The sequence below is a fragment of the Populus euphratica genome, unplaced genomic scaffold, assembly GCF_000495115.2.
Source record: "Populus euphratica unplaced genomic scaffold, PopEup_1.0 scaffold481.1, whole genome shotgun sequence".
NCBI classification, from domain to species: domain Eukaryota; kingdom Viridiplantae; phylum Streptophyta; class Magnoliopsida; order Malpighiales; family Salicaceae; genus Populus; species Populus euphratica.
In genome coordinates, this window is record NW_011500361.1 from 42,029 (window position 1) to 65,462 (window position 23,434).

The following is a 23,434-nucleotide window of genomic DNA, read 5'->3' on the forward strand; positions in this document are numbered from 1 at the left end:
ATCTCTTCTAATGTGCCTAGACCACCTGGTAAAGCAATGAAAGCATCAGCATGGTTAAACATTGCATTCATTCGAGCCGACATTGTGGAGACCTGAAGTTCCTCTCCAATTGTTTTTCCAATGATGTCCCCTTGTGCCAAAGCTTCAGGGACGACTCCTAAAACTTGACTACCTCCTAAAAATGCAGCTATTGACACACCTCCCATTGACCCAAGACTGCCTCCCCCATACACTAAATGAATCTTTCTCTCAGCTAGCACCTGACCAAGATGATTTGCTGATTCTAAAAACTCCTTTTCTTTCCCAAAACTAGATCCACCGAAAACACAAATATTTCTTATTTGATGACTTGAGGAACTTGCCATTTCTACACACTTCTGTATTTGTTGAATGTATGGGTTGAGTAGAAATGAAAGGAAGGAAAAAAGGGTTTTATAGATGAGGAATTAGAAAGGCAATCATAACACCTATATGTAGGCCAGCTGGAGTCTCACACACACTCTCTCTCTTTTTATTTATTTATTTATTTACTTTTGAAAAAAAAAAGCATGTGTATGTACAGGTAGTTGTGATTGTGGCTCACATCTTCCCTTGGTTTTACGTCCAAGAACGAGTTAAACGCCCTCTATGGGTCGGGGATAGGCTTCCCATCCAGTTTTCTTAAAAACTGGCAAACATGGTCTTTTTTATTCAGATTCCCAAGACTAAGTCTATCATGTTCTTTATGAAATAGTGGCCATAAATCATGAATTGCACGATGCACATCTCCACTAGGATGCATCTCAAGAGTCAATAGAAGATTATCTAAAGACTCCTTACTCAGGCCATCCTTAATGAATTGTATTTTATCTTCACGATTTATAGATACCATTCCTAAAGAACGACATTGTGTATTACAAGTCCATCTAGCACATCGATGACAGACATCCAGTCATTTTGCACGACACTTCTTTGCAAAAGTGCTTTTACCTGTTCCAGGCATGTGTGAAATAAAGAAATTAGAGGACTCACCTGATAATCGGACCTTTGCTTCAATCAACCAGCGAATATCTTCTGGAATTCCATGATTCATTAACAATCTCAATCTTGCACATCTAGCACGGTAAATTTTTGTAATCGCATTCTGAGGCAGAGCGGGAAAATACTTTTTCAATTTTTCAAGTTTAGTGTCCATTTTCAAATGAGAATTAGAAGAGAGATTCAAAGAATTGCACAGATATATACACAGATATCAGTAATTGTGGGAAACTAAAAGAACCAACTTAAGTCACGGAGTACCGTTATCCGCCATTTGACCGGGGTGAGAGAAACTTGCAGAAATCACTCAAAAAGAAGCAAAAATAAAATAAAATAAAATCAATCTTTATATACAGGATCACTCAATTCAATAGAGTTATGTTCAACTAAAAAATTATCAAAGTAAACTTTCAGACGATGTCCATTTACCTTGAAAACATTGTCATTCTTTGGATTCTCGATGTCATAAGCCCCATATGGATACACATGTTTCACAATAAAAGAACCGCTCCATCTTGATCTTAATTTTCCAGGAAATAAATGCAGTCGAGAATTATAAAGTAAGACTTTTTGACCAACATTGAAGGTTTTTCTCTGTATTTTCTTGTCATGAAACTCTTTAATTCTTGCTTTATGAATTCTTGAATTTTCATATGCATCATTTCTTATTTCCTCAAGCTCATTTATTTGTAATTTTCGTTGTTGACTAGCATCATCCAGATTTGAATTGAAAGCTTTAATAGCCCAATAAGCTTTATGTTCAAGTTCCACAGGCAAGTGACAAGGTTTTCCATAGACTAGTCTATAAGGTGACATACCTAATGATGTTTTATAAGCAGTTTGATAAGCCCAAAGTGCATCATTAAGTCTTAAAAACCAGTCTTTCCTATTAGGGTTCACTGTTTTCTCCAAAATATGTTTGATCTCCCTATTAGCAAGCTCTACTTGTCCACTTGTTTGAGGGTGATAAGGGGTGGCAACTTTGTGTGTGATTCCATATTTCTTCATTAAAGACTCAAATGGCTTGTTGCAGAAATGTGTTCCACCATCACTTATTATGGCTCGAGGGACTCCAAATCGACTCAAAATATTTTCTTTCAAAAACTTTATCACTGTTTTGTGATCATTGTTTCGACTTGGAATTGCCTCTATCCATTTTGAAACATAATCTACTGCGACTAATATGTATAAGAAACCAAATGATGGAGGGAATGGGCCCATGAAATCTATACCCCAACAATCAAAGATCTCAATGACAATAATAGGGTTTAAAGGCATCATCTGACGTTTTGAAATAGATCCCAACTTTTGACAATTTTCACAAGACTTGCAGAATGCATGTGAGTCTTTGAACATGGTGGGCCAGTAAAATCCACTTTGTAAGATTTTTGCAGTTGTCTTTCTTGATGAGAAATGGCCCCCACATGCCTCAGAATGACAAAATTTAATGACACTACTTACCTCATTGTCAAGAATGCATCTTCGAAATATTTGATCAGGACAATATTTGAATAAATAAGGATCATCCCAATAAAAGTTCTTCACTTCGTTCAAAAACTTTCTTTTATCTTGGGTACTCCAATGAGCCAGCAATTGTCCTGAAACAAGAAAATTGACAATATTAGCAAACCAAGGCATTGTAGAGACAGAAAGTAAAGATTCATCAGGAAAGTAGTCATCGATTGGTGTGATGTCAGTTTTCGAATCTGTTGTCAATCTTGACAAGTGATCTGTGACAACATTTTCCCTGCCTTTCTTATCTTTGATTGTGATATCAAATTCTTGAAGTAATAAAATCCACCGCACCAATCTAGCCTTATAATCTTTCTTAGAAAGAAGATATTTCAATGCTGCATGATCACTAAAAACAACAACAGGTGAGCCAACAAGATAAGATCTGAATTTTTCACATGCAAATACTACTACAAGTAATTCTTTTTCAATGGTGGTATAATTCGTTTGAGCACTATTTAAAGTTTTACTTGCATAGTAAATTACATAAGGTTTCTTATCTTTTCTTTGTCCCAAAACAGCACCTACGACATAATCACTAGCATCACACATTATTTCAAAAGGTAATGACCAATCGGGAGGTTAAATGATAGGAGCACAAGTAAGCAAGTTTTTAAGTTTAACAAAGGCTTCTTCACAATGTTCAGTCCATTCAAAAATAGTATCCTTTGTTAGAAGGTTACTTAAAGGCTTAGATATTACACTAAAATCTTTGATGAACCTTCTATAAAAACCAGCATGTCCCAGGAATGATCTAACATCTTTAAGAGATTTTGGTGTTGGCAAGTTTGCAATTAACTCGATTTTAGATTTGTCAACCTCAATTCCTTTTGATGAAACAATGTGACCAAGTACAATGCCGTTTGTTACCATAAAATGACATTTTTCCCAATTCAGCACAAGATTCTTCTCTTCACACCTGGTTAAAACCTTTCCTAAATTAGTCAAACAATCATCAAATGAATCGCCAAAAACAGAAAAATCATCCATGACAATCTCAAGAAAATGTTCAACCATATCGCTAAATATACTAAGCATGCATCTTTGAAATGTGGCTGGTGCATTACATAATCCAAAAGGCATCCTTCGATATGCAAAAGTACCAAATGGACATATGAAAGTAGTCTTTTCTTGATCTTCCAATGCAATTTCAATTTGGTTGTAACCCGAATAGCCATCTAGGAAACAATAAAATTCATGACCTGCAACTCTTTCTAGGATTTGATCCATGAAAGGTAAAGGAAAATGATCTTTTCTAGTCATTGAATTAAGTTTCCTATAGTCAATGCACATGCGCCAACCAGTAACAGTTCTAGTGGGAATTAACTCATTGTTCTCATTTGTTATCACAGTGACTCCAGACTTCTTAGGTACAACTTGGGTAGGACTTACCCATTTGCTGTCAGAAATAGGATAAATGATTTCATTATCTAGAAGCTTAATGACTTCATTTTTCACTACTTCTTTCATATTAGGATTTAGCCTTCGTTGCATTTCTCTAGAGGGTTTAGCATTTTCCTCTAAATAAATTCTGTGTGTACAAATCAAAGGACTAATTCCTTTTATATCAGCTATGGTCCATCCTAATGCTTTTTTGTGCATTTTCAGAGTTTGTAATAACTTACCTTCTTGATGTGCATTAAGTTTGGAAGAGATTATTACCAGAAAAGTTTCATTTTCTCCCAAAAATGAGTATTTGAGATTGGATGGCAACGACTTCAAATCAGGTTTTGGTGGTTGAACACTTGAAGGTATGGACTTAATTGGTCATGGTGGCAATTCCTCAATTTGTGGCCTCCAATTACTTGTCTTTGATTCTTCCTGAAAATAAATCATTTCCAAATCATCAGATTCATCAATCTCAATTTCATTGGAAGTGGTTGGAAATTGATCATGAATTAATTTTTCAGTAAAGTCCACTTCCTGTAAATCATTATCATCTCTAGGTTGCTTGCAAATGTTGAAAATATTCATCTCCAATGTCATGTTTCCAAATGATAGCTTCATCAGTCCATTCCTACAATTAATCAATGCATTAGAAGTTGCAAGAAATGGACGTCCTAAAATAACAGGAAATGAATTACATACTTCAACAGGTTGTGTGTCCAAGACAATAAAATCCACAGGATAAATGAATTTATCGACTTGTACTAACACATCTTCAATTATTCCTCTAGGCACTTTTATAGATCTATCGGCAAGTAAAAGAGTTATAGAAGTTGGTTTTAACTCACCTAGATTGAGACTCTGAAAAACTGAATATGGAAGTAAATTCACACTAGCACCAAGATTAAGTAAGGCTCTTTCAATTTTTTGGTCTCCAATAAAGCAAGAAATTGTAGGACAACCAGGGTCTTTATATTTCAAAGAATTATTGTTTTGAAGAATAGCACTTACTTGTTCGGCTAGAAAGGCTTTCTTTTTCACATTCAGTTTCCTCTTCACAGTGCATAGATCTTTCAAAAATTTAGCATAGGAAGGAACCTGTTTAATAACATCCAACAAAGGTATATTGATCCTTACCTGTTTGAAAGTTTCAAAGATTTCAGAGTTGTGATTAACTTTCCTTTGTTTGGTCATGGCTTGAGGAAATGGAAGTGCTGGCGGTGAATCAGTCGTTTCTTTGCAATTTTCATATTCATCCCCTTCCTTACCCTCAGAGATTGACTCATCATCTTTCTCATAAGGTTCAAGAGAGGGTTTTTCAATAACCTTACCACTGCGCAGAGTAGTGACTGATTTGACTTGATCCATGTGTTGGCTTCCGGAACTACTTGCATTTGCATTGTATTGCCCCTTAGGATTTTGTTGTGGTTGAGATGGAAACTTACCTTTCTCTTGGAAACTGAGAGCAGATGTTAATTTAGCAAGAGTATCTTTAAAATCTGTCATGTTTTGAGCAAGTTGAGTATTGATTGTCTCTTACTTTTCAATGAATGCATGCAATGTTTCCTCAAGATTTCTTCTAGGAGGTGGAGCATAAGGAGGTGCATATCTATGAGAATTTTGGAAATTATGGTGTGCTTGAAACGATGGTTGTGAAGTTTGTGCATTGTTGTTCTCACTCTTCCAACTGAAATTTGGGTGATTCCTCCAACCAGGGTTGTATGTTTGGGAGTATAGGTTGTGGTTGGCCCTTTGAAAACTGTTTAAAGCATGGGCTTGTTCATGGAGACATTCTTTAAAAGAAGGCAAGGTTGGACAATCATTGGTTGAGTGTTCATTTGTTTCACAAATTTGACACACAATGTTTTCAACAGATTTTAATTGACCACTCTTTTTCAATTTTAGTGCCTCAACTTTTCTAGCTAAAGATGCAAATTTGGCTTGAAGGTCATGATCATCCCTAAGGTTGTACATACCTCCACTAGATGTATGAGGTTGAGTTTTACTCGGTGCCTCATATGTACCCGTAGTGTCCCAATTTTGAGCATTTTCAGCTAATAAGTCTAAGTACTCCATTGCTTCATCAGGGTCTTTATCTTCAAAAGTTCCATTGCACATCAATTCAACCATTTGCCTATCTTTAGGTGTTAACCCTTCATAGAAATGTGAAACCAATCTCCATGTTTCAAAACCATGATGAGGGCAAGTACTAAGCAAGTCTCGATACCTATCCCAACATTTGTAAAATGTTTCTCCTGGTTTTTGAGTGAAAGTGGTGATTTGTCTCTTGAAAGAGTTTGTTCTATGAGATGAGAAAAACTTCTTTAAAAACTGTTGTTGCATTTCATCCCAAGCACGAATGGATCCTGGTCTCAAATTTTGTAGCCATGCTTTAGCTTTATCTTTTAATGAAAAAGGAAAAAGCTTTAATCTGATGGTGTTCATGCTACAATTTAAATTATTATATGTGTTGCACACCTCCTCAAATTCCCTTAAATGCAAGTATGGATTTTCCAATTCCAAACCATGAAAAGAAGGTAAAAGTTGAATAATACCTGGTTTAAAATTAAAATGAGATGCATCCGGTGGAAAAATTATGCATGATGGTGCACTTGTTCTTGTGGGATTCATGTGGTCTCTAAGTATTCTAGCACGGTTATTCTCATTATTTTCATTATGAAGTGATTGATTATCTTCTTCAGCCATATTTTCTGAAAATGATGAGGATACCCTACAAAGTCTACCACTTGATGTACGTGACCACACTCTCATGCACGTGTAGGAATAAAATAAAAAGAAGAAGAAAGCAAAAGAAGGAGGAAGAAAACAAAATAAAAAGAAACAAAAGAAAAGAAACAAAGTTATATACAAGAAAAGTGAAAAGAGAAAATAAAATAAATACTATAATTTATACAAGAACTTACCTCCCCGGCAACGGCGCCAAAAACTTGGCACGACTAAAAGATTGATGTCTTCTCCCAAGTGCAGGAGTGTCGAAGTAATAAATAACCCGGCAAGACCAGGGTCGAACCACAGGGAGGTTATTTGTACAAATTATAAATAACAATAATATAACAACAATAACAATAACAATAACAACAACAATAACAACAACAACAATAATAATAACAATAACAACAACAACAACAACAACAACAATAATAATAATAATAACAATAATAATAATAATAATAATAATAATAATAATAATAATAATAATAATAATACTAACAATAATAATAGTAGTAGTAGTAGTAGTACTAATAATAATAATAAAGAAAGAGAAGAAGAAGAAGAAAATTAATGTAAGGATTAAACAATAATAATAACAAATGTCAAGGTTAGAGGTTCCACTAACGGTATATCAAACAAGTATAGTATAAACTCTTATTATTGAATTGGAAACCACACACAAAGGAGGTTCCAATCAGATTATATATTGTTAACATGATTACATTAGTCATCTTATTCAATTAATGCTAATACTTGTAAATCTCGTTAAGCATTCATGATTATAACTTATGTTAACAACAAATCAAGTTCCTTTCATAACTCAGGTGTCGGTTATACCATACATTATGGGCTATGAAAGTGCCAAGCATTTGTTGTACCAAGTGTTATACAACATAAATCAAGATTAGTCATTTAACAAGCAAAGTATTAAAGAGTGAACAAGATAACAAATATAAAACATGTTAGTATCAAACATTAAAGTCCATATTAAGTTTACATTATACTTATTCTTACACCATTAGTGTAACCTTTTCACCTTGACATAACTAACTTAGCTAGACATAATGAAAGAAAGCAAAATAGATAAACAAAATAAGAACATAAAAGTTAACTAAGTAAAGGAAAGGAAATGAAAGGTATAAACTTAATATTAATGAAAGCAAAGCATAAACATTACAAAAAATACAAAGAGAGAAAGGAAGAGCATGATCTTGATCTGGAAACCAAGATGCCTAAATGACTGGCAAATGCCTCCTTTTATAGGCCAAAATTGGGAACTATTGATTTGATGACTAATTGATAAGTGGGTGGCCAACTTTTGACTTGCTGACAATCCTTATCTTCTCTTGTCTTCCCAAAACGTCATTGATAACGTCAAAATTGGAGCCATTTGCAAACATGAAAGTTGTAGGCAATTGTCTCAGCTTTCTTTTGTAAACAATTCAGCTCATTTGGACTTCTAGAACTCCAGATATGGCCAAAATATCGAACAGTGCTCAGGCTGGAAGACAGATTCGGGCTTCTTTGTTGTTGCTACAATTTGGACTTGATAATGGCCTTTTTAGATCTTGGGCTCCATATGAAAGTTGTAGGCCTATGTCTTACCTTTCCATCCATATAAATTGGACCTAAATCTGAGATCTGTAGCTCCAGATATGACCCAATTACCGAACAGTGTTCCGGTTTGGATTGCACTAACATCTCTTTTCTAAGTTTGGCCATCTCTTTATCCTTGCAATTTAAGTTCTTCAAGTCATCAATCAATCCTTTCATTTATGTGATAGGCCTGCATTAAAAATAGACATTTACCACAAATTATAGGTTTCTTATATTATTAGATACATTATTATAAAACATATTTTAGTTAAGGAGTTATTGATACTTCAAGTGCAAAATGATGATATAAAACCATGATAAAAATGCACTTTTAAGTACTAATCAATAGCTCTAACAACCTTAAAGACTACATATGCATATGAGTTTCATTAGAAGTCTCTATAAGGTTATCTCAAAAGTGTCAGCTAACATACTTAAGGATGTTATGCCTGGGTTATTGGTGCTCATAAGAATACTTTCATAAAAAAAAAAAGGACAAATCATGGTATGCTGATTTGGTGAACTATTTAGTCACCAAAAAATTCCCTTCAGGTTTGTCTACATCCCAAAAGGACAAGTTACGAGCTGATGCTAAATATTATTTTTGGGATACTCCTTACTTGTGGAAATTTTGTGTGGATCAAGTAGTAAGGAGATGTGTATCATAGGATGAATTTCATTCCATTCTCAGTTTTTGTCATTCTCATTCTTGTGGTGGGCATTTTGGAGCAAAAAGAACAGCCCACAAGATACTTGAAAGTGGTTTCTATTGGCCTTCTATTTTTAAAGAAGCATATCACTTCTACAAATCATGTGAAAAATGCCAAAGAACAGGTAATATCACTCATAAAAATCAAATGATTTTAACAAATATTCTTGTAAGTGAAATTTTTGATGTTTGGGGTATTGACTTTATGGGTCCATTTCCTTCTTCTTTTGGAAATCTTTATATTCTTCTTGCTGTTGATTATGTGTCCAAATGGATTGAGGCGAAAGCCACACGAACTAACGATGCTAAGGTTGTTTTAGATTTTGTCAAGACTCACATATTTGATAGGTTTGGCATCCCTAAAGCTATCATTAGTGATCGTGGCACTCATTTCTGCAATCGTTCCATGGAAGCATTGCTACGCAAATATCATATGACTCATCAAACATCCACAGCATATCATCCGCAAACGAATGGCCAAGCTGAAATTTCCAATCGAGAAATCAAATCCATTTTGGAGAAAACAGTGCAACCTAACCGACGAGATTGGAGTCTACGCCTTGGAGATGCACTTTAGGCTTATAGGACTGCTTATAAATCACCTATAGGAATGTCACCTTATAGAATGATTTATGGGAAAGCATGTCATCTACCGGTGGAGCTTGAACACAAAGCTTTTTGGGCCATTAAACAATGCAACATGGATTATGATGCTGCTGGGATTGCAAGAAAATTGCAACTGTAAGAGTTGGAAGAAATTCGAAATGATGCTTACGAGAATGCAAGGATTTACAAAGAAAAGACTAAGAATCTTCATGACCGAATGCTTACAAGAAAGGAATTTCATGTTGGAGACAAAGTCCTTCTTTATCATTCGCGTTTGAAACTTTTTCCTGCAAAATTGCGCTCTCGTTGGATTGGACCCTTTGTTGTTTCTAATATTTTTTCTTATGGTGCAGTTGAAATTACAAGTTTAGAAACCAGCAAAGTACTCAAGGTCAATGGACATCGTTTGAAACCTTTCTATGAAGGTTGGACGGCAGAACTCACCGCTTCTGTAGAGTTAGCTGAACCAATCTATGAAGAATGAGCATGCCATATGTCAAGCCAATGACATAAAACAAAAGCGCTTACTGGGAGGCAACTCAGCACACGAAAAGAAAAATCAGATTTGCTTTCTTTTTCCTTATCTTTTATTTTTTTGTATTTTAATTTATTTTGTGTCATTCTCTTATGTTCCTTTGCTTTTATTTCAACATTGAGGACAATTTTGTGTTTTAAGTGTGGGGGTATTGGGAGAATTTTTATTTTCTTATTTTAGTTTTCTTTGTTGTTCTTAAAAAAAAAATTGTGTTTGATCTTTTTAACTCCCATTGGTTTTTGAGAATATGAGTATTATGTATGAGAATTAATTGAGATAGATAAAGATATAAATCAAATGAAAGAGTATGCATGCAAATTTTAAGGTTTAATTGGTTTAGGGATTGACTTTGAGAATATGCCATGTTAATTTTATAGTGTTATACCACTACAAGTTTTTGAGCCTTCAACATTGTATTCTTTGAGTGTGCATTCTTTCAATGATATGTATCTCTAGAACTTGCTTCATATCTTATTGAGATTATATTCCATTACAAATATACATGAAGATGATAAAGGCAATAGGAATTTTAAAGCACTTGAACCAAAAAGCCAACCTAAAGCATATTATCCTTAGTGAGCCCCTTTTGAGCTTGTTTATCTTTTCTTTGCTTTATCCATGTATAAGCCTTAACTTTATATATATTTTCCTTTTCCCTTGGCCAAGGATTAGTAGAGCATGTACTTGTGATACTTTATGGAATTATGGTTGGAAATTATGTGAAAAGACAGAAGAAGTGATGCTTGATGAAAAGATGGGAAAAATTACAAAAAAAAAAGAAAAAAAGAAAAGAAGAAAAAAAAATGTTCCTTTATGTCCTTAAGATTTTATGTTAAAAGAGCTTAAAATCAAAAGGAGTTAAGCATTGGTGATTAAAGATGAAAAATTTATGAGCTTCGATGAAATATCTTATTTGAAATATCATTTTTTGGAATGCTCTACTTTCTTTGATTTGAACCTTTTCTTTTACTCTCTTTTACCTCACCTTAACCTTAGCCCCATTACAACTGGAAAATAAGACATTTTGATTCATGCATTGTTTGTAATATGTTAGTAATGGAGATGAGATTGAAAAGCAAGCTTATGGTAGAACATACTCTTTGATTGAATTTGAGAGATTTAAACACATAAACCCTAAACACATAAGTGTTGGAGTGTATATCAATGAGAGGACCTATCACTGCGGCATGGCATAGATTTCATTTAAATCCCGACGATTGATTGAATTTTGAAGTTTGCATGTAAACAAATTCATAAAAATTTATTTATTTTATCCTTTTTTATTATATTATTATTTATAATGCTTGTACTCTTGGACATTGATGGGAGATTAAGAGATTGATCATGGTTATTTTCAATTTAATTTTATTTATCCTTTCTCGAGGACGAGAAAGAGCTAAGTGTGGGGCTATTTGATGTAACCATATTATTCGATAGTTTCACCCATATTTACCTAATTTTTTGTCCATGTTTTATATGTAAAATGCCTTGATATTCTTTGTTTTATGTTTTGAAGGCACTTTTGGATGAAAAATGCAAAAAGGAGTAAATTGGAGATAATTGACAGATTTGACGTTCAGTCGATATTTTGTGCAGAGCGTGAGTTCTAGAGATCAAAATGAAGTGATTCCAGTGGAAATAAAAAGCTAACATCCATATCTTTCTGTAAATGTAATGCAAGAAAAATAAAAATAGGAAGATCATGGAAATCACATCCTTCAAAGTCAAATCTCGCATTCTGCCACTGTTGACCTTTGTCTATTCAAAATTCAATATCTGGAGCTATAGAAGTCCAATTTATGCAAACTCAATGTTTTTGGATTCCTGACTCAAAAGTCTATAAACGCTCCAAATGTCATCCAAAAACGATGTCAGATGAGGGCGATATTATTTTTCAAAGATGATAACTGAATTCTGCTAGCAATTAGGTTTCGTGAAGAAATGAGTCCAAATTACGTTTTGAAGCTTCTAAACCATCATCCAAGTTTTTATATCAGCAATTTAGCTCCTCTAAGTCAGAGTTTGAAGATTTTGTGCAAGGCTATTTCTCTTTTTTAGGGAAATTAGTTATTGAAGTACTTAAATGTCAATTGTCAACTTAAGGGACGACTACTTTGTAAATTAGGAACTAGGGTTTCTTAGCATATAAAAAGAAAGAGAGAGAGGAGAGAAGGGGGCAGCAGCCAGAAGTTAAGAAACACAAATTCTCTCCTCTACAAACCCAAAAAAATCATGCTCTCTTCATTCTTTAAGAGTAGTTGTTCAATAGTTATGCAAGGCTAAGCTCTTTTCTTGGTTGCAAGAACCGTAAGATTTATTCTTCCTTTTATTTTCAGTTTATATTATGAATAAGTATGGTTGTTTTCCTATGCATATTTTTTATGATTGTTGTTGATAATTGCTAGAGTGGAACTCTAAGTTATTATTGTGAACAATTTATTGCTAAGTTTGATATCAAAACCGGAGTTGTGATGTATAAACTTGTGAAGCAACTAAGCTTGATAATTATGGCGGAACTACATTATTAAACTTAGGGAGAACACTCAAATATCTAGTTTTAGGGCTGCCATTGAACTAAATCATTAATGCGGACATTGTGATTGTTTGTTGGTTAGGATTAGTTATACGGAGGATCCGTTAATTAACCAATATTAAGAAAAGATAAAAATTCAGAATATAAATTGTAGTTTTGTTTCAAGGATCAGTTCTAATTTCCGTTGGTGGATGTGTGCTTGCAACCAAGGTTTGTTTTCTTGATAAATTTCGATTTCAATTGATTTTGTTTGCTAGTTTAATTTCTTCCATAGTTTAGATCATCACAAATCAAAACCCCCCAATTGCATAACGTATAGCATAAAAATCTGAACTAAATCTTCTTTGTGGGATCGACCCCTTGCTTGCTCTATACTATCTTGTGTGTTGTGTTTTAAGTTAGGGTAATTAATTTGTGCGACCACGACATCGCAACATTGCCCACATATATAATATTCAAATAAATAATATTTACACAAATGAAAGTTGCTTTGAATCTATCTCTCTCTGCCTCTCTCTGCTTGCCTCAATAAAAAGACCTTTCCAGAATATTTGCTTGCTTGTGATTTTTAAAAAAATAAAAAAATAGTAGTTTTGTTTTTAGTTAGTATACATGATTATGAACTTATATATAAGATATATTTCTGATATTAAATGAAAAGATAGTTTGTTTTGTTTTTGAAACAGTTCGACTGTACGATCGATCAATGTTAAAAGTTCCCAACACATCCTCTTTATTTAAGAGTAATTTTTTTATTAAAAATTTAATAGAGTTTCATTTACATTTAAGACATCCTAGGTCATTTACTACTACCAATTTACTCAATCAATTCCATCATCATATGGTCTTATAATTTCACAGCTCATGTAGTCCACACAATATATATATATATATATATATCCTACAAGTAGGTTCAATATGAATATAGTCCAAACATCATATCATAAAATTTAAAAGAAAGAAATATTAATATGCAAAGAAAGCATTTACAACATAATAATATGCAAAGAAAGAAATATTAATATGCAAAGAAATATTTTAAAAGGATTAATTACAAGATAATTAAAATGCTACATGCTAAGCTGAACTTTTATAAATACATCAAGGTTTACACAAAAGTATACTACATAAATGTGTTAATTCCCTTTTGTTTAAGTTAAGAATTTACATAAGCTTCACAAAGTAGGTTCCTAAACTAATAATCTCCATGGATATTTGATAGACATGTTACATAAACAAACATGTCGTTATGTTGATAAAGAATATATAAATGCTCATGTAATGAATACGGATGAAGTATAAATTTTCTATCTAATTCATAAGAATTTTAACAGAGAACTTATATTTTGCTTGTAAATCTTTTAACTCACTTAACACTTATTTGTATATTCTTAATTTTAATACTTTTATTTACTTGCACGAACTGGGTGACCTTGCAAAGTCTAATCTTGAAATTCATTTTCCGACAATCCTATCATGGATGTCATTAGCCGAAGCTAATCATATAATTCATATCCTGACAATCCTATCACAGATGACATTAGCCGAAGCTAATCTTGTAATTCATATCCGGGGAATCCTATCATGGATACCATTAACCGAAGCTAATCTTGTAAATCACTAGACTTTATTAACATTGAACACGACATTTATTGTAATTACATTTACTAGAAGAATTTTAAATTGTAAAAGTGCAAATAGGAGAAAAATCACGCACTTGCTTCGCCTCTCTCGTGACTTACCTTAATAGAAGATCCAATCCTAGTTGCTCCTCTTGAATCATAAGAAAGTTTTTGGTTATGATTCCTTCAAGCCGTTATTATAGAGAATCCATATTCATCCATTACTCATATGTTACTTTCTATATATATTCATTTCCTCATAATAGCATACATATATCACGTATATTTTCAGAGTTAGTATCTTAATATGCAAGTGTTCGTATGACTCAATTCTTTTATATTCTTATATATAGTATTCATGTGAAAAAGTCTACTATTATTGTCTAATTTTGAACTGTTATTGTCCAATTTTCAGCTGTTACTATCCCACCATTATTGTCTAACTTTGAATTGTTATTGCCTAATTTTCAACTGCTACTATCCAACTATTACTATCTAATTTTGAACTGTTACTGTCTAATTTTCAACTATTACTGTTCAATTTTCAACTGTTACTGTCTAACCGTTACAGTCTAATTTTGAACTGTTACTATCTAAACACTCACCAGATTTTTTTTACTATATCTAAAGTTCTAAAACTTCATCTTAAGTGAGATTGATCTTCTTAGAAAGCTAAGACACGAGGCTACAAGTTCTCTGAAGGAAGGAGAACCTAGTTTTGCCTCTAAGATAGTCAAAATTGCCCATTAACTAATTAGTCTTACTGCCCTACATAATCAGTCATGACTCAGTCTGAGTTGGTAACCTATAATTGGAGTTCTACATCTCCAAATTGAGGAAGACCAGTTTTCTTGGTTAACTAACATTCAAATCTAAAATTTCTATAAGGAACCCTATTCTAATTACATCATCCTTCTACTTGAAATCTCATCAAAAGTCAGGAGACAAGTCTCTCTAGATTCGTCTCCCTCTCCCCTTCAAACAATACTTTCATAAACTACATACCACACCCATGAATTAACTTAATCTTAACAATAAGTACTTTTTCCCCAATTTATATCCAAGAACCCTAACCTATGATTCAATATCAAGGCATCAATTCTTTATCAAATTACAAATGAATTTTTTTAAGATCATGTTTAGAACACCTTACCCGATACAAATTAAGATTTTGATCTTCAACCAATTGCAGATTCTCAACTCCCTCCTTTCTTTTCTTCTTGTTCAATTTCTTAGTAATTGTTTGCCCTCAAGTGTTTATCCCATCTATGAACTCTTAATCTTGGATGAGTTCTTGAAATTTTAGTGTTTCTCTCTTGATTTCTTAAGAATGGGTATAAAACTCCCTATTTTCACTCCTTACGGTTCAAATATTTTTTTTGAGTGTATTATTCTCTTCCATTATTTGCGTTTAGGCCTTTTTTTTCTTTTAAGTGTATTATTCTCTTCCATTAAATCCAACCCTCAATAGTATCGAGTTTATTATAATGTCCCAAATTATTTCACCTGAAATTTATATTAAAAAATTTATGAATTTCTATTTTTATTTAATCATATGAATGAATTTCTTCCCTTTTATTCATTTATTTATTTATTTTTCCTGGGGTTTACAATTTTTATATTGATATTAGAGCGATTATGTTTTTTATTTAATAAGATAATAGTCTCCTTACTGAGAAGGACTTTTATTTGACCATAAACAAACCAATGATTAAAAAAATATAATAATAACTTAATTTATATCAGACAAATGAATAATACAGCTTACCTCATGTAAGGTTTATTAGTGGTGCTCACACCTTCTTCTTATGCAACTAGTCCCCATACCCGAACTCTAAGACCAGTTTTGATTTCTAATGATCAAAATACTAGATGATGATTCATTCCCTCTTTTTATTAATAAAGGACAAGAATTCCTTGTCCTTTTCACCTATACCATTTTCCCATTCTATTCCTGATTAAGGAAGATGATCACTATGACGCTGCGTTCAAGCAACATTTACTCTCTTAAAGAATGATATAGGCACTCTTTCTTGAAACTAAACTTTTAGAAACCTTTGCCTTCATTGATTATTTCTTTACAAGTATGTTTTACTCTTGATAAGGTTAAAGATGCAATTTAGTACTATGATAATAATAAAGTTGTTAAACCTGATGGTGTCAACTTCTTTTTCATTAAGAAAGCATGAAATACAATGAGAAGTGACATCTTTAATATGGTTGATGACTTTTATTTGATTGGTTCCCTTTCTCGTGGCATCAATAATTCATTCATCTCCTTCTTAAAGTGGCTAGCTCTAACAACCTTAAAGACTACATATACATATGAGTTTCATTGGAAGTCTCTACAAGGTTATCTCAAAAGTGTCAACTAACACACTTAAGGATGTTATGCCTAGGTTATTGGTGCTGATAAGAATGCTTTCATAAAAAAAAGGAAAAATCTTTGATAATGTTTTTTTATTATCAATGGTGTATCAGTCACTTAAAAAGAAGAAAACTTAAAGTTTATCTATTCAAGTATAACATTTATAAAGCTTTTAATTGAGTGATTTAGGGGTATCTAGATGAAGTTATGATCACGTGAATGAGATTTGGTTCATGTTTGAAAGGATGGATCAACAAATTTATTTTTATAAAAAAATTGCTATTCTTTTGAATGGCTCTCCAGCTAGAGAATTTTCTATAGAAAAGGGCTCGCATCAAGGATATTCTTTATCACTATGTTTTTTCAATATATGCATTGAAGGACTTAGTAGAATGCTAAATAAAGGGTGTGATTTGAGATTAATTGATGATTTCAGTTTTGGTCAGGCTTAATTGAATATTATGTTACAGAAAGTAAATTTACAATCAGAATTAATAGCAATATTTACAAAGATAAGAAACTGATTCTATTATCATAGGAGGCACAAAATCTGGTAATGTTCATGGTTAGAGCTAGGCTTGAGTTGGCACTTGTTTGAAATGGTTAGTTTCCTTGATAACCATAAGGCTGATGGTTCACAAAATGTGACTAGAAGTTGTGAATTTGTGGCCTGACTTTGTTATCGCAAGTTATGCAGTTTTTCTTAGCTCAAATTATCTTTGGAACATTGATTTTATGAATTTGTTTTTTTCTTTCTTCCGCCTATCTTTTTAGCATTTTAATGCTCATGGTGGATAACCCTACAGATAATGATATCTCATTACATTGAAAATGAGATATTTATTAGATATTGTTTTTCATGTAAAACTTTTTTTTTTATTCAAGGAAGCACCACCTCTAGAAAAGCACACTTCATAGACCTAGGTGAAGGAATAAAACCCTGACTGTCCTAAGCTCTTATAAGAGATGCACGTCCTGACTCGAACTCGAGACCTGCTATGCAGATGTCAAGCCCTTTGCAATCACACCACACTTTTTAAAGACTTTTTCATGTAAACCATTAACACAAAATCCTGTTGTGGAATAGTGTCTTAGACTTTGCAAAGTAAGTCTAACTTACTGGATTTGGATGTCTCTCCCACACAAACTAATATTTTTGTATTTTTATACATAATCTCTCTCTTTAATTCATAATCAGCCACCTCCTCAACACTCTCCTATCATCATTTTGTCATGTATATCAAGCTATTTTAGTTCTCTACTTTTTCTATTTTTGGTTTATCCAATACATTTGCATTTGTTTATACTATAATCTATTAAACAAACCATAATAAATGATGGTGCAGAAGAATTGTATTATTATTAAATGAATCATAATCCGAATGAAAAAATGATACAACAGTAAAATAATCAAATTAAATTATGAAACCTAATTAAACATAAAACAAGGGAAAACTAGAATCATGAATTTTTATTCTTAACCATAGCCTTGAATGAATGAAGTGGTGACCAAATTCTATTGAATTAATGTTGAGAGCTCTATCTTTCAGCCGTGAAAGCCCAATTTGCAGATGTTAACAACTTGGACTTCAAATCCTGTCGAAGGCATTTAGGCATTTCTTGGCCTTTTAGCATCCCAAACCAAACTATCTTCAATTTTTGACTTTTCATTAAAAGTAATGAGAGGATACGTATGTGGAATAGGACTGTGAGAGTCTCTTCTAAGAAACTGCTTGAACCACTTGACTGATTTTTTAGGATATCGTTTCAAATCATTTTTGTAATCAACATAGTAAAGGCCGAACCTCACAGCATAACCACTTCCCCATTCGAAATTGTCCATTAAAGACCAAGCAAAAAATCCCTTAACATCAACACCATGTTCACTACAATAAATGAATATTGAATCCCAATTAGATGGATTTAGTAACTTAATAATATAATTGTTGCTATAGATTAAAAAAGTTATTATCAATGATCATTTGTTAATAAATGAAAAGAATTAACTCACTTGATGGATCTCAAAACATTCTTAAGGTGGTCTTTGTAAGATTTTTCTCTTATGGGATCATTAAGAGCTTCCTTTAATGATGAAGCATTGTTATTTACGTCATCAACCCCTGAAAAAAAAATCAATAAAATAAAACATTAAAAACATATATACTTAGTGTTAGAGAAGTACTAAGAAACTTAAATGTAGCATAATGTATGATCGTTCATTTCAACCATACCATTCTCAGTAATGTAAATTGTTGGGTTCCCGTATAGATCTTTGGTGTAATTCAAAAGCCTGCTGATGCCTTCGGGGTAAATATAAAGCCATTTTACACCAGCCTGTGGACCTATTGGGATTCCATTTCTCTCTCCTACAAAATTAAGAAATAACAAAGTAAATGAATAATTGATAATTGATAAAACATCATCTAGTTGAAAAAAAAATAAGATGAACAATAAAGAAAAGATATCGATCATTGGTTACCTGTCCAATTAGCACGAGCATCTGACATGAATCCAACACTCTGATAATTTGCATCGATATTTTGGGCATAATATGTTGTGTAGTAATTAATTCCAATAAAATCATACGATCCCTTCAACATCTTAGATTCCTCGGCAGTGAACTTGGGCAATCTTCCACCAACAAAATCATGCATGTTACGTGGATAGTCACCATTAGTTAAAGGATCCATGAACCTGCCACCATGAAGAAAAACACTGATTACCTTCTGTTTATACATACATATCAGGTCTTCTCTAGCTGAATGAAGAATTCAGAGAGTACTTTTGAATTTGATATATATAAAAAAAATACTAACCAACCAAGCATGAAGTCGAGGCTTCTTTTGGTTGCATTTTGATCATCTTCACTGTTTGAGTAAGGTTCAAACCAATGAGAAACAAGTGTTATCCCAATCTGTCCACCTTGACATGACTGATACTTTTCCTTGTATAGTTTCACTGCCGCAGCATGAGCAAGCAACAAATGATGGCTAACCGTATACACTTCAGTGGCACCAGTGTTTAAGGATCGGTGGGGATCATTTACAACGACAGAAATCCTACCCGGTGCCATCGTGCCCATGTCATAACCTTGAACACTGAACATCCACGGTTCGTTCAAAGTAATCCACTTCTTCACTCGGTCTCCAAACTTTTGGAAACAAAGGTCGACAAAGTCTCGGAAATCATTTCTGGAAATCAATGTTTTATGTGAGAATATTTACAGGAATGTTTTGAATTTTAGAGAAGCATAGGTCCACAAAGTCGCCAAAACGAGAGATTTGATTATAATATTTCGAAGCTACAACAAGTTTGGACATTTGAAGCATAATTAACGACAGGTTGCTACGTACACAATGTTAGGACTTAAGAAACCACCATATTTATCTTCTAAAGCTTGTGGAGTATCCCAGTGAAAGAGAGTAACGTAAGGCTGCAAACCTATATATTACGAAACATCATATAATCAGATGGAGCGCGCAAGATAAACCTTTTGTTGTATAAGATTTTTCGCATCAATTTTTGGCAAAATATTAAGATTAATTGAAGGGAAGGGAAAGGTTATAACCATTCTTAAGGAGGTCATCAATGAGATCGTTGTAAAACTTGATGCCTTCTTCGTTGACTCCAGCACTTAACCTGCCATCTGCATTTTCCAAAAAAAAAAAAAATCGAATGGAAAGCTATTATATATCAAATGGAAATTCACTCTGTGAAAACAGACGTCAAAGTCAAATCCTGCTAGTGTCATTACTATTACTATGTCAAGAACAAATTTTAAAATAAAAAAGAAAAAAACTTACGTGGTAATACTCTAGACCAAGAAATGGAGAATCTGAAAGCATCCATTCCCATTTCTTTCATTCTTTGCACATCTTCCTGTAACATTTATCGATTTTTTTTAAAGAACAATTACACTAAATTAATTAGAATATAGTTATTTACATCATATAGATAACCACAACCAAAATATGATGAAGAACTCCCATACCTTGTAGCGATGGTAGAAATCAACAGCTACATTTCCGTTGCTATGATCATTTATTCTCTCTGCAAACGTTGAAAAGTTAATAATGGTGGTTTTCTTAGAACATTAACATAATTCTATTCAACTTTTAGCGAGGGAAGTACAAATTTCAAGGAGATAGATTGGTACCTGTATGTTCCTCAGCGAAAGTGTCCCATATAGCTGGTCCTCTACCATGTTTGTTTGTTTCACCTTCATACTGCATATCATAATAAAATAATAACGAAAAATTAATTAACATAACTAGTATTATTTTAAATAATGTTCTGCTTTCCCCTCCTAATTGCTGCACCAGAAGCAGCAAAATTTAGAGTATGTACCTGGTAAGCTGATGAGGATGTTCCGAAAACAAAATCATCTGGGAAAGAACAACGGCTGAAGTCATCGATGCTTCCCATTGCAGTCCAAGTATTGAAGCTGGCACTTAGATAAATAGGATTGGATATTATAAAGGCTTGGGCTTATTGTGTGGAACAGAGGTTTGTCTGGGTACAAAAGAATGTAACGCAAGTTTGTAAATGAGGCAGAGATTCTGTGCTTTTCCTTTTCCTCGATAGGAGAGATGGTGAGTTACAGAGCTGTAGAATGTATGAAGATGTAGAGATTTGATGCAAGATGGCATGGATGGAACGACCATTTTATAGGCACTAGCTCCCAGCGTGTACAAGCAGCATTTTCTTGACCTTTTCTTCTTCTTTTTTTTTTTAGTTTAAATTAAGGATTAATTTCTTTGACTTTGACAAAGTTATCTCATAAATGCTTCTCTTTTTGTCCATTTTTTTATTGTCCTGGTGAGAACGCATTACTTCATAATTTGTAAGAAGTTTCAAATGATCAAAATAAGTTTATGGGTTATAGGAAAAAAACGATGGGTAAAATCAAGCTGCCTCTGTAGGGTCCCATAGCAATAGACTCTTTTCTTTCACCCATCCACTTCGGGGTGGCTTCCTAAAATCTTTCCTTTTCAACTTTTCCACGAAGACAATAGCTCAGTTCCCCATATAAAAATTATATTAAAAAAAATTCTAAAAGAAAAACATTTCTAAAAAATTATTGTAAGCACATGTACATATACAATAAAGCCAAAAGAATTACAAACAATTGAAAAATTTAGCTGACAATGATCAGAAAAAAACCCAAATTAACAACAAAGTGCCCCACCCAATACACGGCAAAAAATAAAGTGAAAGGCATCACCGGCCACCTCAACCAGTCAAAGTATACCTTCCATCAATATAACCATCTAGCAAGCTAGTAGATAAAACATCACAACCAGCCACAACTGAGAGATGGACATTATCAAACCAGCACTGCACCCCCATTTGAGAAAAGCCACCAGTAGCTACGAAAGAACACCGGCAGCCCTAACAAACGAAACAATAACCAGCCTCAAAGATGTTTTATTCATGAAAATATAGAACCATGTAGAAGAAAATTTGAAATTTATAAAAAGCAAGAGGTACAAGAGTGTAAGAATTATCAAATACTCTCTTGTACAAGAGATATAGGAGCACATGATAGTGTTAGTATGGTATGTCACACGTGTACGACGTCATGATAATCATTTTTTTGGATTGGAAATGGTGTGGATAGAAAGGACAAGGAATTCTTTTTCTTTATTAGTAGAAAAAAGAAAATAAGAGTCATTATCTTGTATTTTTGTTACTAACAACCTTAAATAATCTAAAATTTCAAATAAGAAAACTGATTGCATAAAGAAAATGTATTAATTAATACATCTTATCTGTGATAAATTGCATTGTTTATTTATATAATATAAACTAAGAAAATATTATAATTTCTAACTATTAATTTATTTCTAGTTGAAGAAAAGTCCTCCTCGTAGGACAAAATGATATTTCATTGATATTTTTGTCACTAAAAACATTAATTAATCTTAGAGTTTGAATAAGATGATTGATTGCGTAAAAAAATTATATTAATGCTCTTAATATATTTTATCTGTGATAACTTATATTGTTTATTTATTTAATATAAATTATAAAAGTATTATTTTTTTAATTATTTATATGTTTATAAATAAAAAAAATTCCTCCTCACGTGATAAAATGATATTCCATTGATAGGTTTGTGAATTTTATTGATTGAAAACTCTAAATAGTGTAATTCTTAGGATCTACTCTATGGTCAGGTATTGTTTGTTAAAAAAACCATTGTAGCCTTTTTCCATTGGTCATCGATTTCGAGCATTCAACTAGTTGAGACTGAATCTTGTCATGAAGCGTGATTCAAAAGCGATGCCTTTGGATATCTCCCTTGACACTGTAGGACATCGTAATTAAATTCTGCTGAATTAGTCAAGTCAAGCCTCCCGTACTTGAGATTTGTCAGCTACTTTCAAATTTTGTATGGTAGAATTTCAAATCAGATGGCATTTGAAGGTATTTGAGGCCAAAAAAGGCGGGTAAAATGAAGCTGCCTCTGTAGGGACGTCCCATAACAACAGACTGTTTGTTTTCACCCATCCACTTGGGGGTGGCTTCCTAAAATCTTCCCTTTTCAACTAATAGATTAGTTCCACAATATATATTAAAAAAATTTCTCAAAGAAAAACATTTCACAATTAGATGTTAGCATATTCTTTACCATTTTACGTCTATACCTCCTTGTAACATCATGATAGTGTTAGTATGATATGTCATATATATATATATATATATATGGCATTGCAATAATTATTTTTTTGAATTGAAAATTATATTGATGGAAATAAAAAGGAATTATTATCCTTTATTAGTAAAAAAAAAGTTATCATATATATATATATAT

At 32.8% G+C, this 23,434-nt stretch overlaps 1 protein-coding gene across 2 annotated transcripts in view; it reads right to left on the reverse strand.

Annotated features, from left to right (window-relative positions):
* Positions 1–17,958: 17,958 nt before the first annotated feature.
* LOC105114055 (beta-glucosidase 12-like) overlaps positions 17,959–23,434 on the reverse strand; it is a 24,051-nt gene continuing 18,575 nt past the window's right edge. Inside the window, exons 1-11 of one of the 2 annotated variants that reach the window (XM_011010466.1) lie at positions 20,965–21,243; positions 20,774–20,843; positions 20,609–20,667; positions 20,421–20,496; positions 20,186–20,263; positions 19,971–20,058; positions 19,434–19,808; positions 19,097–19,311; positions 18,849–18,983; positions 18,629–18,737; positions 17,959–18,503 (exon numbers count right to left, since the gene is read on the reverse strand). In XM_011010466.1, the coding sequence (XP_011008768.1) occupies positions 18,227–18,503; positions 18,629–18,737; positions 18,849–18,983; positions 19,097–19,311; positions 19,434–19,808; positions 19,971–20,058; positions 20,186–20,263; positions 20,421–20,496; positions 20,609–20,667; positions 20,774–20,843; positions 20,965–21,042 (1,560 nt within the window). In that variant the 5' untranslated portion in view covers positions 21,043–21,243 and the 3' untranslated portion in view covers positions 17,959–18,226. Of the gene's footprint in view, positions 18,504–18,628; positions 18,738–18,848; positions 18,984–19,096; positions 19,312–19,433; positions 19,809–19,970; positions 20,059–20,185; positions 20,264–20,420; positions 20,497–20,608; positions 20,668–20,773; positions 20,844–20,964; positions 21,244–23,434 lie in introns of those variants that run through there. The other variant, XM_011010467.1, reaches the window with a different exon arrangement.